Source organism: Gavia stellata, chromosome Z (assembly GCF_030936135.1).
Source record: "Gavia stellata isolate bGavSte3 chromosome Z, bGavSte3.hap2, whole genome shotgun sequence".
Classification (NCBI taxonomy): Eukaryota; Metazoa; Chordata; class Aves; order Gaviiformes; family Gaviidae; genus Gavia; species Gavia stellata.
Window position 1 is genome coordinate 81,920,832 of NC_082637.1, and position 16,096 is coordinate 81,936,927.

Genomic DNA, 16,096 nt, shown 5'->3' on the forward strand with positions numbered 1-16,096 from the left:
TTGTAAATTTTAGTGTAGGTTCAGTTCTGAATGTGGACTCTTTCCCACCCCTACAAACTTGAAAGCCAATCTGTAGTTGTTCTTTGTTTTCTTTTACCTCATGCTGCTGCTGTTCATTCTTTTGCTATTCTCACTAAAGCATTGAAAAGGGATCCATTTTAAAGAAAGTTCAGCTTACTATAGAGAATAAATTTCTGTTTTCTTTGAGGCTTTTTTTTAATCTGTATTTCACATCTGATCAGAAGGTATGACATGAGTGAGGAGGAAAAGAACTTGCCTTCTTAGTCTGTTACACATTTACATGGGAACTGGGCACAACTTTACCTGGCCCGTGAAGTCAGATACAGTAGTAATCACTGGCCCTTCTGGAATGTTATCTTTAGTATCCCTTCACATACAGTTTTTAAAACCAGGTTAACACAGAGAGCACTTTCTTTAGTGTTCTTTTTCAGTGCTTCAGATATCTGTCTCCTGATGAGCTAAAATCAACCATTCCTACAGCTGTCCAGAATTTCCCAGAAACCTTCTGTTCTGTGAGCATCTATGATTTTCTTATTTAATGTCCAAAAATGTATTTACAGTGCCTTGGAGTGTAGCCTCCCAAGCTCTGGGCTCTCTATTCATGATCTTCTATCCATGTGCCTCAGCAGCATCTGGTTGTCTAATACACTAAATTTGGGTTAAATCACTTGTATGTGGGCTATCAAAAAAAATTGAAAGTATATTGTGTGTCATTACTGGTACAGTTTATCAGTTCTTATATCTCTTCATAGATTGATTCATGGCTGAGTTGAGTTAAGGATATGAGATAAAAATGCAAAATAGCTTTAAATTTCTTGTGTGTTAAACCAGCATGGTGTTCAAAGGATGCTGGTTCTTCTTTCCGGTTCAGTCTTTTTTGTTTTGCTTGGACAGAGACAGTAAGCCAATATTCACAGTTGCTTGGCAATAGTCAAGTTGTGAAATGCACACCCAACCTGTGGGGCATTATGGTTGCTTAGTTCATGCATGTAAATTCGGGGGTTTGAAAACCGAGCAAGTCCACACCCATAGTGTCTTCTTGGAAAGTTTGTTCTAACATTTAATCTTAATGGCATTATTAATTTAATGGTTCCATTTTCAGAGATGTTGAGTATCGACAATTTTTAGAAAAGTCAAAACAACTGGGTGCTTAGGGTTGTTTGAATATTAATTTGAAATGTTAGGAAAATTATGCTGCAGCTGGGGTATATCTCAGTGCAATAAGTTCCATCTCCTCTGATTCATTTAAAATCTACAATAAACTTTACTTACTCTACACCTGAAATACACATTAACAGGAAAAAATTGTCTCAGTTGTAGAAGTATTATTAGCAAAAACAACCTCTGGCCTTTAAAGAAAGTAGAACACAGAATTTTTGATGTCCACATTCGATTTGTCTTTTGGCAAGCAAAACCAGATTATTTAAGGATACACTTTTAAAATGGTCTGTACTAACAACGGTAATGAGGAGATAGGCAGCTGTTGTCACCTTATTGTACCAGTTATTGTGCCATAAAGATTTTAGAGAGCTTTTGTCTTCTGCTTACAAAAGCAGCCTGCACTTAGAAAGACCTCAATTCTGCAAATGCTTACACATAGTTCACAGTTTGTGGAAGTATGTCTGTAAGATGTCTTTGTAGGTTTTGGACTTCCGTGGTTTTCTTGCTAGTATTGAAAAATTCCTTCAGGAATTCAAATGAGAAGTGCTGTGAAAGGGGTGATTGCCATTATTTCTGTTCTGTGTATTTATTGAATTTGTTACAATAGTAGTAATTGCTTTTCCCTTGATACAAATACAAAAGTTGATGTATTACTGTGTTCATGTTTGTTGTTTTAGGAGTCTTTGGATGATTCTCAAGTAGCTGCAGTTTGTGCAACAGAAGAAGTGATTCGCTATGAATATCATGTCTTGTACTCCAGCAGCTACCAAGTACCTGTGCTTTATTTTAGGGCGTGCTTTTTAGGTAAGACCAATCTTCTATTAGACAAAGGGAAGAATAAAAATGTCTTGGATGCAATATGTGTTAAAACCACAGATTTTGTATTAAGTTGAGGAACAGAGTAATGATCATATCTAATAAGAAAGTAAGAGATGAGGCTGTTCACCAGTAAATTCTGTAATAATCCTGACACGGAACTTCAGGACTTTGGAGTAGATGATATCATCTCAGCCTGAAGGAGGCTGATCTTTGGCTCCTGGCATCTTGCCTGTAGTTGACTAAAACTGCTGGTCATTTTTCTTGTTCTTTTCGTTAAATGAATGCAAAAACTTAAAGCTGCAGGTTCGAGTTTGGCTACAAAATAAGTGGACATAATTACAGTGCTTCAGCAGAACTGTATCTGTTTCTTCAGAGCCTGAATTTGAGCCAGAAGGCTGGGGTCTAAATGTACCTTTAAAAGCCTATGCTGTTTTCTATTTAAATTTGCTGCTTAAAAGAAAGAAAATAATACCAGTAAGGTATTGCCTTTTTCTATCTGTAAAAACAGGCTCCTGAAACACTAATGATCTTCTTTCCTCCCTGATATGTACATCTTGTTACCCATTACTCAATTGCTATAGCCACTGTGATTTCACTCACCATCCTGTCAGGAAGGAAGGAGGAACACACAGCCTCCCTCCAAGGCCGCTGTTAGTGTCACTTATTTAATCAGCAAACATAGAGTGATCACACTGCAGCACTGGCTGTGCTCTGTTCCTCTCTGCCCAAAGACTGTATACCTAGGGCGGAGGGATTGAAATCTTCAAGTCATTTCATTCAGTCTCCTGCATGGTAGCATCAGCATCTTTTGTGTTTTGAATAATCTCCTAACTTTATCTAGATAAAGATGTCTGAATGTTGCCAGTGATATCTTTTCCTTTTTAATTAAAAAGTAGCTTAAGCTGCTTTGAATGTGTTTGGTAGATTTAATCACTCTCTGCCTTATATTGTTTAATGGTTTCTAATTTTGCAGTGTTAGTGTTTTAAAAGGCACTTTAGATTTAAAATTGAAGAACAAATTCTCATAGACTCCTTGGTGGAAAGATTTTAGTCTGAGGTGCAGTTTCTGGAATGGATAATTTGGGGTAAATTTTCAAACTGGGACATGGGGAATTGGGGACATTGCTCTGCCTTTACCACCAACAGAACTCATTTGCACACATCCTGCTGCAGATTTATTTCTAGAATTATTACCGGCATTTACAAATGTGCAGTGTTTTGCCTTTAAACTTATTGTGCAGACAGGAAAATAAAGTTTTGCTGTAAGAGACAGATTAACCTATTTGTGGTCCTGAAAAATGTCATCTTCTTGGTTTTAGCTGAATTAATAGTGCACTGTCTCTAAAGAAGAGGATGGAGACGCTGCAGGTAGAGGAAATAGGACACTATTTCTACTGTACTGTACTTTCATATAATTAGTATTCACCATAAGCAGTTAATCACCAGAGAAGAGCTCCCAGAGACAAAACAAGTTGTTTAGCTTGTCAGCATCAGGGAATCGGAGGTGTTGAAACATGACTCCTTATAGCTGGAAGTGGATATTACAGAAGCTAGTGGATGATCTAATGCAGAATCGTAGTATTATGTGCCAACAGCTCCCCTTGCAGTACAAAACTGTAATTGTTCCTACAAGTACAATTATGTTTTAAAACACTTCTTGGGAACCTTTCACAATGGAAAACAAGGACTTTTTAAACATAATTCCTAAAGTCACCTCGCTTCTCTTCAGCATTTAACATTCTCTTTAAACATTTAATATTCTCTGACTCGAAGAGAGAAGGGTACAAAATGCTGGCAATAAGTACTTTTCCAATAATGTTTTCAGCTAGTATTCTCTGATTTTAATTATGGATAGCTTACTTTCGAAAATGAAAAATTCTGTCATCCCTGCAAGTTATTTGCCCACCTGTGCTGCGCTGTCTGAAGGTCTCACCATGGGGTTTTCAGGACTGTGCCCATGACAGTCACTCACAATCACTGGAGATATCTGAGCAAAGTATCTTTTGTCTTGTCCTGAACCTGGTATGAGGAAAATTCTAGGTAATGCCCTGAGATTTTTTTCCTTTGAGGTAATAGTCTTCATGTGATCGGCTCCTTCCCTTGTTTCTCAGACAACTAGTAATATTCACTGCATTCCTCATCTGAAATAATCAGGGGAAAATCTTCTTCTGAGACCTACATCAATTTCCGAGTCTAAATTCCTGCCATTATTTGTAGATTAAGTAACAGAATCGGTTCCTCACAAGTCTCCTGTGGGCTGTTCATGGTTTCCCTTGAATCCTGTCCATACTGATCCTCACGTTAATTAGAACTTGTTGCAGGAGGTGAAGGTGAGCTATACCCCTTCCAGGGTTTCCACAGCCCTGCCCTGTCTTGCCTTCCCCAGCAGCAGGGCACAGAGTTTGAATTCAGAAATCTGCTTCCTCTCTGGCAGTATGTTAAGTGGCCATTACACCTCGAGGCCTGCCTGGGAAATAATAATTCTTCTCTTCAACCTGACTGAGTAGTTTTGCTTGTTTTGCAATATTCACTTCCTCACTTTGTATGTTATAATAGCAACTGGTGCCAGCCTGTCCAAATCTGCACTCTTCCAAATAGACTCTTCAAAAACTTTTCTAGAACAATTAGATCCTGCCTTTCTCCCATCATATGTGAGTCCAGTTTTCACTGACCGCTTGGTCTCTCGCAGTCCCTCCTAGGAAAAAGACTTGCAAAGGGGTTGCTGGGGAGATCTTCCTGTCATGTTCAGTGCAGTTGGCATCTTCAGGAGCTTGTGTCAGTGAGGACGTCCGGTTTCCACTCCTCTCTGCTAGCGGTGGTGCTCAAACATTATAGATCAGTTCTTCCTGCAGAAGGACAAAAATTGCATTGTATCCTTATCCTTGCTGCTGTCTAAATTGGATGAAATAACTTATTTTCTGGAATTCATCTTTAGATCTCTTTTTTTGGTGGGAAGTTTGATGGGTAAGGTAGTGCAAGGTAAGGGTTAGAAATTTTAATTGCAACAGAACTAAAACATTTTGAGAGACATCTAAGCTTTTTGGTAGTCTCTGGGGATAGATTTACAGGGAAGATCTTGTTCTGTGCAAGGACAAATACTTCACCTGAAAATAACGATTAAGTGTGATGACTCTGTCTGGAAAGATGTTTGGGAACATTGTAGGATACGAGAAGATATTTTTAGGCTACACATACATATATATATCTCTCTCTATATATATATATCTGCAATAAACATTTTTCACTACCTCATGATATTCCCACGTGGCATGTATTCCTAAAATCAGACCTACTGAAGTCCCCGTCTGTGTCAGGAGCTCAAGGCAGTGGTCCTCAGTACCTCAGAGTCTCAGAGAACTAGGTGTCATTTCTCCCAAATCAGTCTTATGCACATCATATACCTTTCAGAAACGGGAGCCCTTCTTTCTTTCTCTGGCTTCTGAGATTACCAGATAGGTAGTTGAAGAAATGCAGGAACCCCTGCTGATATCTGATGTCAGCAATTAGCCCTCTTAGAGACAGATGGTATAGGCAATTAGCCTTCCCCTTCAATGCTGGCATCAGCCAGATGGGCTGGGCTAGGTCCAGTAAGCTTTCTTTAATCAGCACAGTATTTTCCCCTTTTCTTAGTCTTTAAGATGTCAAGGAACTTTGGTCTTTTCCTGAATTGTCTTTGTCTGAAGCCATACATTCAAAAACCTCTTGCACTGACAGTGAGGTAGCAGCAACTCCATCGCGGGTGGACGCAGGCATCATTCAGGAATCACCCTGCATGACAAAGAAATAATGGCCTGTCTCACATTTCTCTTCTTATTTTTCCTACAAAGGTAGAGGAAGAATCATGGATGCTGGCTAAGCACTGAAAAGAAAGAGCAGAACTAATGGGAGTCGATAAGGACTGCAGCCTGCAGCCTCTCTAGAAAAGAGAGAAGGAATGGGATTTTCAAGTTGACCTGCTCAAAATATGTCTAGCTCTCTGACATATAGATAGATCCCTGCCAATAAAAAACATGCTAATCAGTGATAGAGAGAGGGAGCTTGTAAGATAATGTAACTTCCTCCAACCCTGAAGGCATGACTTTCTGTATTCATAACCATACTCGGCCTGACGCACTTTCCAGAATGTAGACTTACTCCCTGAACTCAGAAGCATGTAGCCGCTATGTTCTTTCTGAGAAAAATAGCTCCTCTTCAGACCATGTCCCATATGAACAGGTTTTATCATGGCTTTGGACATAAATAAAATTGAGTAATTTGTATAATCAGATACTCTCCTAGGTTGTAAGGGTGGTTTTTCTTTTGTGGCAATGGTTTCTTAAGAGTACAAAAACCTAATATTTCTTTGGAAGGTATGCCAGAATGAAGCCTCAAAACAATTTGTGCACCATTTCACCAAAAGTGTCAAATAACCTTTAATTAGAAATCTAAGAAATTATTAAAAGCTCTCAGTAAACATCAAGAAAACAGAATACAGTACCTTGGGAAGCCTGAGAAATTGTCTCTGAAAATGTATGTGTAATTTGTATGCCTAAAGAATTTCTGCTCCTTGCAGAAATTAAGGTGCCAAGTCAGCTGGGAGCTGCAATTCATGTCATCTTAATGCCACACCTTGCTCCTGGGAGGGGGCACTCAGCCATCTGCTTTTTAGCTGTTTCTTATTTGTGGTGACATAAATGAGTTAACCCCAAGTGGACTATCAAGAAGCTTTTCTCAGAAGAGTTTGTCTACAAACCACCTAGTCTAGGTGGTTTAAATAATAAAAATCTGAGTTTGTGATAGAAGGGCTGTAGTTGTTCTTGCCTGAGTAGTAAGGCAGATGAACTGGTTGATTTGAGCCCTTAGTTAATGGCAGAGAGAGAACCCATACTTGGGAGCTCTTGACTCCCAATCTTTATCTCCTTTCTCTCAACAAAAATCTTAGTTGGTTACTTCCCAGGCTCTCTTGGCCTTTCTTGCTGGGTAGGTGTAAGGTTAAAGGTATATGAGTCTGTATTTCGCAGAGCCTGTGTTAGCACTGGTGAGCTGATGATGTGTCGTGTGCCAGACCGGTGGCATTACAGGCATGGCGCTTCAGAGAAAGGTGCAGTAAATCTGGCATGACCCACAAGCAGCTATTTCCTTTCACTCTCTGTAATTATTTAATGAGCTGAATTATACAAAATGTACATATGGCCACAAACCACCAGTTCTGTCTGCACACCCGCTCCCAGCTAGGCTTGGGATAAGACTTGGGACATGCTGCAAGCACCTCAGCAGCTGTGTCATCGTGGGTGGATGATGAGTACATGTGCTGCTGGGTGAATCTGAAACCTCTACCTCCCTCTCCTGCCACTTCTCTTGGCTTGATGTTGCTGTTGCCTTCTTTTTCTGACTGAACTTTTTGACTTCACCTCCATCACAGGAAAGAATGAGAGAAGAAGCAGAGAGGCTGCTTGGCTCAGCAGGTGCCACAGTGGCCCCTTGTTGCCAGCAGCAACAATTACAGACTGCTCTGTCAGCCCAGCTGGATGTTGGAGGTCTCAGTGGGTTGCAAGAATGTGTATCAGGGCTGCTAAAGACGTGAATGCTGGCAGCCCTGGAAAAAGGGGTCTGAAAGGGCCCAAAGAATACAGATGTGTGTTTTGTGCAAATCTGGGAGCTGGCGAATAAAATGGATTCAGTTATATCATCCTAAGCAGATGACCCGACAGACTGAGGAGTTTTAGAATACCACACACACGTCCAGCCAGATTACCTGAAATGGGTCCTTCTATCAGTCATTTTAAGATCTTCGTGTAGTTGTTTTGTTTTGTTTTATTTTAATTTACTTTAATTTACTTTAATTTACTTTAATTTACTTTTATTTTATTTTATTTTATTTTATTTTATTTTATTTTATTTTATTTTATTGAGAGAGAAAACACTTTCAATAGACTTTCAGGTCTTCATCCCACATAACAGGATGAGGAAACTGCCCACCTGCCCCCTCTCCTTTTGCAAGGGTCTTGCAGTTCCCAGCTGTGTAGCTGAACCTCACATCCATTTTAAGTATTGATAACTTATTCTTTCCTGCTGCGTCTGGCCACCCATCATCTGAGTTAGTTAAGTAAGAATTTACAGGAACACAGTACTTGGGAGCATGTATGAAAGCTTACTCAGTTTAAAAAACACACTTAATTCAAACTCATTTAAAGCTTAGTGAAATATATTAAAACAGTGCAGAAAATTCAAAATATAGGGAAATTTAAATTCAAGCATATTTCAATATATAAGTGCATAATCAGAATGCCCAGATCAATTTTTTTTCCTATGTGAAACATTGCAATTACTTTATATTAACTATTTTAAGAATTTTACTGTCTGTGATCGCACTCTGATGTGAAGTGAAACTTTCAGTTTGGATGTATTTGTATTTTTCTGTGAAATGAAAATAAATATATACTGAAATATGATGGAAGATACACTGCTTCTCATACATGAAGTAAGAAAATCCATGAGGTAAAGACAAAACTAAATTTTAACTATAATATGATTAATGCTTCAAGAATATTTGATTGTTTCTGTAAGTAAGATTAATGGTTAGAGTCAGAGTAATCCATTCCATATGTGCAATCTGAATTTGCTCAAGTGTTACTATAAAAATTCACAGACACAAAGAAAGGTGTGCAGAACAAAATCTAGAGCAGCAAATAACATTTTGCATTAGAACGTGTGTTGTTCTAGATTTTACATGTGGACTTTATCTGGATTGTCTTTGCAGGTTGAATAGAAAACAGAAAATTGCAAGTGTGCATGGCATCTCGTATTACCTGTACACAGATGATCTGAGCATAAATACATCCTTCTAAAGTTAACTTAGGCTCTTGTAACAAATTTCTTAGCAAATGTTAGACCTTTCCAGCGCAGCTCTGGTATCTGCCATTGTAAGACAGAGAGTATGACGGTCTAACAAGTCTCACGTTTGTGAGGATGGCATAGTATAGCTAGGTAATATGTTGTTACCCTCTCAGATACTTCATTTGCCGCGTGCTTCTGCTATATGGTGCTTATATAAGTTCAGTGCTTTTTTATAAATATGTGCCAAAAATAAGATAAAACAGAGGATGTAGGCAGCTGGTTTTAACTTATATCTAAACACGACATTCAAATGTTAATTGGGTGAATAAATCTTGTTCATTTTACAGACATGAAAATGACAGTAGAATAAAACTATTTATCACAGGATAATGATTTCTGACACCTAATAAATGCCAAGATGAAGCTACTTACTGAAAGTATATCAAAATATTCTATTGCTGTTTGCCAAAAACAAATATTCAGGAAAAATTGACATGCTTATTTTCTAATTAGTTGACACTAATATCTTGGCATAATTCTGACATCATAACTAAAAATCTTATGCAACAGTGCTATATAAATGCAGTTCAATAAAAAATTATGGGCATGTAGGTTACAAAAATGTAGTAAACTTTTGTCTGCAGAATTTTGTTCCTTGGATTTTTTCCACTCTCTTGCTATGAATTGCATGTATTTACATGAGTTAACTGTTCATGATACTACTTTGTGGTTTTAAATTTATCTTATCCAAGCATTGTTTTATAAAATTTTCACACCTCACAACCAGAACAGTAAGTTGTTACTCTCAGGTGACAGAGAAGAAAGCTGAACAGGGAATTTAGGATAGTTTTGTATGCACCTTCAGTCAGGATTTGAGCAACACCGGTATGGAGTTATGGGGCCAGAAGGGGCCCGGTCACGTTTTGCTGTTACTTTTTCCATTTGCTTCCGGATAATCAATATTTACAGATGTACTTTTGCTATTCAGCATTAAAAACATAGCATGCCTAAGAGCTTTGACTGTGGGTGGTTGTTCCCCCCCCCTCACAGATGGAAGACCTTTAACTCTGGATGAAATATGGAAAGGTGTTCATGCATGCTACCAGGCTCGTCTGCTGGAGGGGCCCTGGGACACTATTACACAGCAGGTGAGAAACCACTGGTTCTTTACAAAATTGATGAATGCAATATATGCCTGAATCCTCAATAGCCTTAATCCCCTTCTGGACACAAGTGAAATATATAAAAGTCTAACTGAGGTTGTGCTGAGCCAGTTACCAACAATACTTTTAGTCCTGGATTTTGAAGGATATATAGGTGTTCGCCATGTAAGACTTAATGTGACAATATCTCTCATTTAAAATACTTCTCCAAAGCCAAAAAAAACTTCAGGCAATTTCAGAGTAATCATGGATTTTGGTAAATACAAAAGTAGACTTATTTATCTAAGTAAAATATATTAGTGTAACATTTCACAGATTGTCTACTAATCAAATTACCAAACAAAAAGACTGTGTAATTTTCAATTTTAAATAGACTTGCAATCCACAGGATTGAAGGTGAGAAAATCAGTCTCTCCATCAAATAATAAGTTATTGCCGACTAATGTCCTTAAGAATCAGTAGTTAATGAATGCCATGGTTTGCAAAAGGAAGCAGATTAGTAAACTCTGATATCACTGCCTTCTTTTAGAGCTATTCAAATCACTTTTATTTAAAGTGGTTTTAAAGTCACCAGATCATTTCAGCAGCCGTTCCCAGACTTGTGATGATGGCTCTCTTGAAAACAGTCATACTTGTTCAAGGAAGAGTGAGATACAGTTCAGAGCTGACTTGGTTGCTCTGGTTTCTTCCCTTGGCTCCAGGCCTCCAGTGCAAGTTTGGACAAAGAATAGAGACTGTCCGGGTGTGAACTTTTTATCATCAGACAAAAGACACTAATGTGTCCTTTCTTCCTCCCATTTCCTTACTTGACGTTTTGATTTTAGCTGTTTCCAGGTACACAGGTCTCTTACCACAGCAGCTGGCACACCAGGGATGTAACTGCAACTGAGTTCTACAGGTGTTTCCTTAATTCAGCTAATACAACTTGATTACAGGATGCTTGTTTGTAGATGGTACTCAATCATGGGGACACAAGCAGCATTCACGTTTTTGCAGCCACGGACTATTATTGATATTATAATAGCTCCCTGAGAAGCTAAGGGGCATTGGTTTTCTGTGTTTGCTGTGCATGTCTGAATTCCAGTTGTGAGTTTGCGGAGTTTCATAATACACGCTTTTAAATAAACTATTAATTACCTGACTTGTCCACTGCAGAATGAAGATGAGAAAATTAGGTTTTAATAAAATAGTGTGATATGGTAGCAGATAACTGATCTTCTGCACAAGAAAGTATTGCACTTCAGATTTTTCAGTAAACTTCTAGGATTTCTAGCTGAAGATTTGTAGCTGAATCATGACTGTTTCTGCATAGAGAGGCAGACGATTGAACTAACTTTGTGTTCACTGCATCAACCTTCTTGCATTCCCAGTAGACAGAGACCAGTAACCCCATGGTCAGATGCTAGGTATCCTTTAGGGCTGACATCTCTGGTATTTCCCAGCTGAGCTGTTCTGGCTTGTGAATAGTTTATATTCCCACTTGCAAAAATGTGCAGGAGAAGCTGCTATGGGCGCTCCAGAGGTGGTGTGTCTTCTCTACACTCGCATTTTACTGTGGCCTGAAGCCACGTTCAAGCTCCTCTGTAGAAAGCACAGTCTCTTTCTGTTCGTCTGCAAAGCACTGCAAGAACCTACAGCTCTGTACAGGTAATAAATCATAATGCAATACTACTGAGAATAAAGCATAAACAGTAAGTTTGGAATGTGTAAAGTCAGAGTGATGGAAGCCAAAAGGAAAACCAGGTCACTCGAACCCAGAGTTTATTTTTGCCTCTTAAGGAACAGTAAAGTAAAACTGTCCTGCATCTAATAACTAGAGCGACATTACACACAAAGGCTTGCAGAAACAGGTTTTATGGGTGGTAAAATGTGTGGAGAACCTGTTGTCTCTGTAACACCTCTCCAGAGGCGCTTCAGCCAATGTGAGTCCAGTGACAAACAAGATGTAAGGAAAAACATTTTGGTGAAATTAGCAAAATTATAGCAGCAAAATACTATTGAACATATCATCAAGGTGACTTTCCCTTGGGTAAGGAGATTACAAACTAAGTTGAACTGTTTATCCTAGAGTAATATAGACTGTACTTCAGGTTGATAGCACAATCTTGGAACTGCTGTCAGGTAGCAGAAGCCAGAGAAGCTAAGATCCTCCAGCAATCCCACTACATAATTTGGAATTACTTTACTTTTTTTTCTATGCCATTTGTATGTATGCCTTCTCCCTGAAGACCATGTACCTGTGGCTCAAGGCTGTTGAATTCCACTGCCTTCAGTGAGGTTAGCCTGCTTTACATCGGTATTGAACTCAGTCCAAATGCCCCAGCTGCATTCCTGGGTTGGAAATGCACTTTCCCACATGGTTGCGAGAGAGAGCCTCTGGGAAAGCAGCTTTAAGATGTCTACAGTTTTAATTTAAGATGAAAGCAGAAAGGGAGTGAGGGTGCCTTTCCCACAGCGTTCTCCTGGAGAAACTGGCTGCCCATGGCTTGGAGGGGCGTACACTTCGCTGGGTAAAAAACTGGTTGGCTGGCCGGGCCCAAAGGGTTGTGGTGAATGGTGTGAAATCCAGCTGGTGGCCGGTCACAAATGGTGTCCCCCAGGGCTCAGTTTTGGGGCCGGTCTTGTTTAGTATCTTTATCAACAATCTGGAGGAGGGGATCAAGTGCTCCCTCAGCAAGTTTGCAGATGACACCAAGTTGGGAGGGAGTGTTGATCTGCTTGAGGGCAGGAAGGCTCTGCAGAGGGATCTGGACAGGCTGGATCGATGGGCCGAGGCCAATTGTATGAGGTTCAACAAGGCCAAGTGCCGGGTCCTGCGCTTTGGTCACAACAACCCCATGCAACGCTACAGGCTTGGGGACGAGTGGCTGGAAAGCTGCCTGGCGGAAAAGGACCTGGGAGTGTTGGTCGACAGCCGGCTGAAGATGAGCCAGCAGTGTGCCCAGGTGGCCAAGAAGGCCAACGGCATCCTGGCCTGTATCAGAAATGGTGTGGCCAGCGGGAGTAGGGAGGTGATCATGCCCCTGTACTCGGTGCTGGTGAGGCCGCACCTCGAATACTGTGTTCAGTTTTGGGCCCCTCACTACAAGAAGGACATAGAGGTGCTGGAGCATGTCCAGAGAAGGGCGACGAAGCTGGTGAGGGGTCTGGAGCACAAGTCTGATGAGGAGCGGCTGAGGGAACTGGGGTTGTTCAGTCTGGAGAAGAGGAGGCTGAGGGGAGACCTCATCGCTCTCTACAACTGCCTGAAAGGGGGTTGCAGAGAGGTGGGTGTTGGTCTCTTCTCCCAAGTGATGAGTGACAGAACAAGAGGAAATGGCCTCAAGTTGCGCCAGGGGAGGTTCAGGCTGGATCTTTCTTAGGAAAAATTTCTTCACTGAAAGGGTTGTCAGGAACAGGCTGCCCAGGGAGGTGGTGGAGTCACCATCCCTGGAGGTATTTAAAAGACGTGTGGATGAGGCACTGAGGGACATGGGTTAGTGGTGGACTTGGTTGTGTTAGGTTTACAGTTGGACTTGATGATCTTAAAGATCTTTGCCAACCTAAACGATTCTGTGATTCTATGATTCGCTTATAGTCATTTAGTCAAGTGATAAGAAGAGAAAGGAATGTGTGGTTTGTGGAAGTGTACATCTCTGAAGCTGAATCAGAGCAGAGGAAAGCACCAGCACAATTAGCAGTGTGAGCATGACCATATTGTCAGTGCCAGCAACCACTGGTGCAACAAACACTTCCCCTTGTAAACTGAGAGATGCATATGCCACTCAAAATATAAAACAGCAGTAAAAATCAGAGTATTCTCAAAGGAATTATGAAAGATAATAAAAACATACTGTAAGCACTAGTCTGCAAGGCTCAAATCAAAACAAGAGTTAGGTCTACAAGAAAAAGAGTATTTTTCCCCCTAAAATGAATCAGGGTTCTGAATTGAAATACAGAGGTTTTTTTTTCCCTTTCTGCTTTTCTGCTGACCCATTTTGTTATGTGGGTTAGGCTTTGCCTGCAGGGACACAGATCATATAATGCAAGTCTCTGGACAAACTCACCAAATAAGGCTTCAACTATGAGTACACATGAACAGCAGAGAAAAAATGTTTAGGATTTTGCTGCAAAACAGATACAAATTTTAAATTCTACAAGCAATCCACCATTGGGAAGAAAAAATGAGCTTACCACTGTCCACACGTAATGTTACTGAACTTTTAACTAGGGCTGATTTTGCACTTTCAGTAGTTGGCAGATTAGGAAAAGAAAGTCGTACTGCCTTTTTTTCCTCCCAGATCCAGGATCTTACACTAATCATTTGAGACTTATATTCCATGTATTTTATGAAATATGGGTGCTATGCCTGTGCACATTTTTAATGCAACTATATTTTGGCTTATACTCTCTATGGTAAAATACATCTGAGATTGGGAACTGAGACATTGCATAAGCTCCAAAGAATTTAGCTTTTTGACAATGACATTGCCAAAAACAAATTTTAGGTAAAATTTGAACTTTTTTAGTTACTTTTGATTATTGTGGAAAGTCACGCTCATTTTCAGAGAAAGCGTCTTCAAATATTTTTACTGACTAGATAATTTTTATTGCAAAAAGCAGAAGTCAACTAGTTACCTTCTCATAAATAAATTAATATGATAAGGTTGTGTAGTATATTATAATGATAATTGATAAATGGTGATGATTTAATTGCACTTCCTCTAGTAATAACCTTAAAATGCTCAAATGAAGTTCCTATGATTAGCTTTCTTCTGAGTTAAATCTCCCTGGAGTCTTCAGTCATCCCTTTTCTACATCCGGCGATAACTCGCTTTAGCTGTTTTAAATAATACAAATCAATTATAACACACAGCTGTTTAACAAAACTTCTAAATGTTGCTACAGGTCTCTGTGGGTATTTCCTGATGGCTTATAATGACATCAATTTAGCACACCTGGTAAGATCTGTGTGAGCTGGAAGTAGCTTAATTCTGCAATGACAGGAAAATTAAGGAGTATTTATGGATTACTGTTGCATTTCAGAACCGTTGCCAACTGTGATTTTAGCTTCTTTTTACAAAGAGTCAGAAATGGAATTGCAGACATTGCATACCCATCTCCTGAATAGTTTGCTTGTAACTTGGTAAGTGCTTTTGAGGATATCCTGTATTAGTTATTTCTCTTTACAGATTCTACACAAAAGTATGTTTCTTCACCTTTTTGAATTAATGGATGCTAGGAATGTACTCTTTACAAGAAGCTCCCTTCCAAGTCTTCGTAGCCTTTCCTGAACAGCAGACAAACAGATCTTTACTCAGTTGTCCTTCAGTTGGATTTTCCTGTTCAGCTTGATTTAGGATGGAATCCCAGCCCTGCATCCCCCATACCACCATGCTGGGTAAACTTCCGGGTGCCTCTGGCTGCCAGCCCTGGTATTTTTTCCTGACTGCATTGCTTTTTTAAAAGTACTCGGTAAGCCAGTTAAGAGCCAATAAGAGATCTATATGTTTGGAAGAAGGTGTGGGGAGAAAAAGACAGGAAAGTCAGACTGAGAGAAGTTGCAAACAGGATGAATGTAAAAATAACACTAAGGATTCTGGAGAGATTTCTGTTAATAGTAGAAAACAAAAACCAGACACATTCTTCAAAAACTTAGGCAAATGTATCCAGCTAAAAGAAAGTTACAGTAAATGGGAAGAAAAGTCTTGACAAAAGAATGATGAAGTAAGTCATCGTGGTGATGGATGGCAGTAAGAGAGAGACATATTTCTCTCACATGTACTCTGATATTCAGCAGAGGAGTCCAGTACAGTTATAGGTAAATACATAGTGGCATTGTGTAAAACAGGTCAAACATAATGGTCCTTCTTTGTGTAACTGAACAGCAGATCCACCATATTAAAATCTGGGTATGACATACCAGAGGCATAGTTAGGTTGGCAGCAGTCCAAAAGTGCCATGGTCAAATGCTAAATGATGAGACAATTCGAAAGGAAAAAACCACAAGAATAGGAAAAAGGATCAAAAACAAAGAACAGAGAGTAGAGAATAGAAATGAAACAAAGAGGGAGAAATCTTCCTGATTATAAAGGTGAACATATTTTACCACATGGTAGTGCATGATTTAGCTACCA

The 16,096-nt window shown here is 39.6% G+C and overlaps 1 protein-coding gene across 1 annotated transcript in view; it reads left to right on the forward strand.

The window, feature by feature from the left end:
• ATG10 (autophagy related 10) overlaps positions 1-16,096 on the forward strand; it is an 81,273-nt gene that overhangs the window by 49,374 nt on the left and 15,803 nt on the right. Inside the window, exons 3-4 of the mRNA XM_059833425.1 lie at positions 1,860-1,986; positions 9,868-9,965. Coding sequence (XP_059689408.1) covers positions 1,860-1,986; positions 9,868-9,965 — 225 coding nt within the window. The remainder of the gene's footprint in view (positions 1-1,859; positions 1,987-9,867; positions 9,966-16,096) is intronic.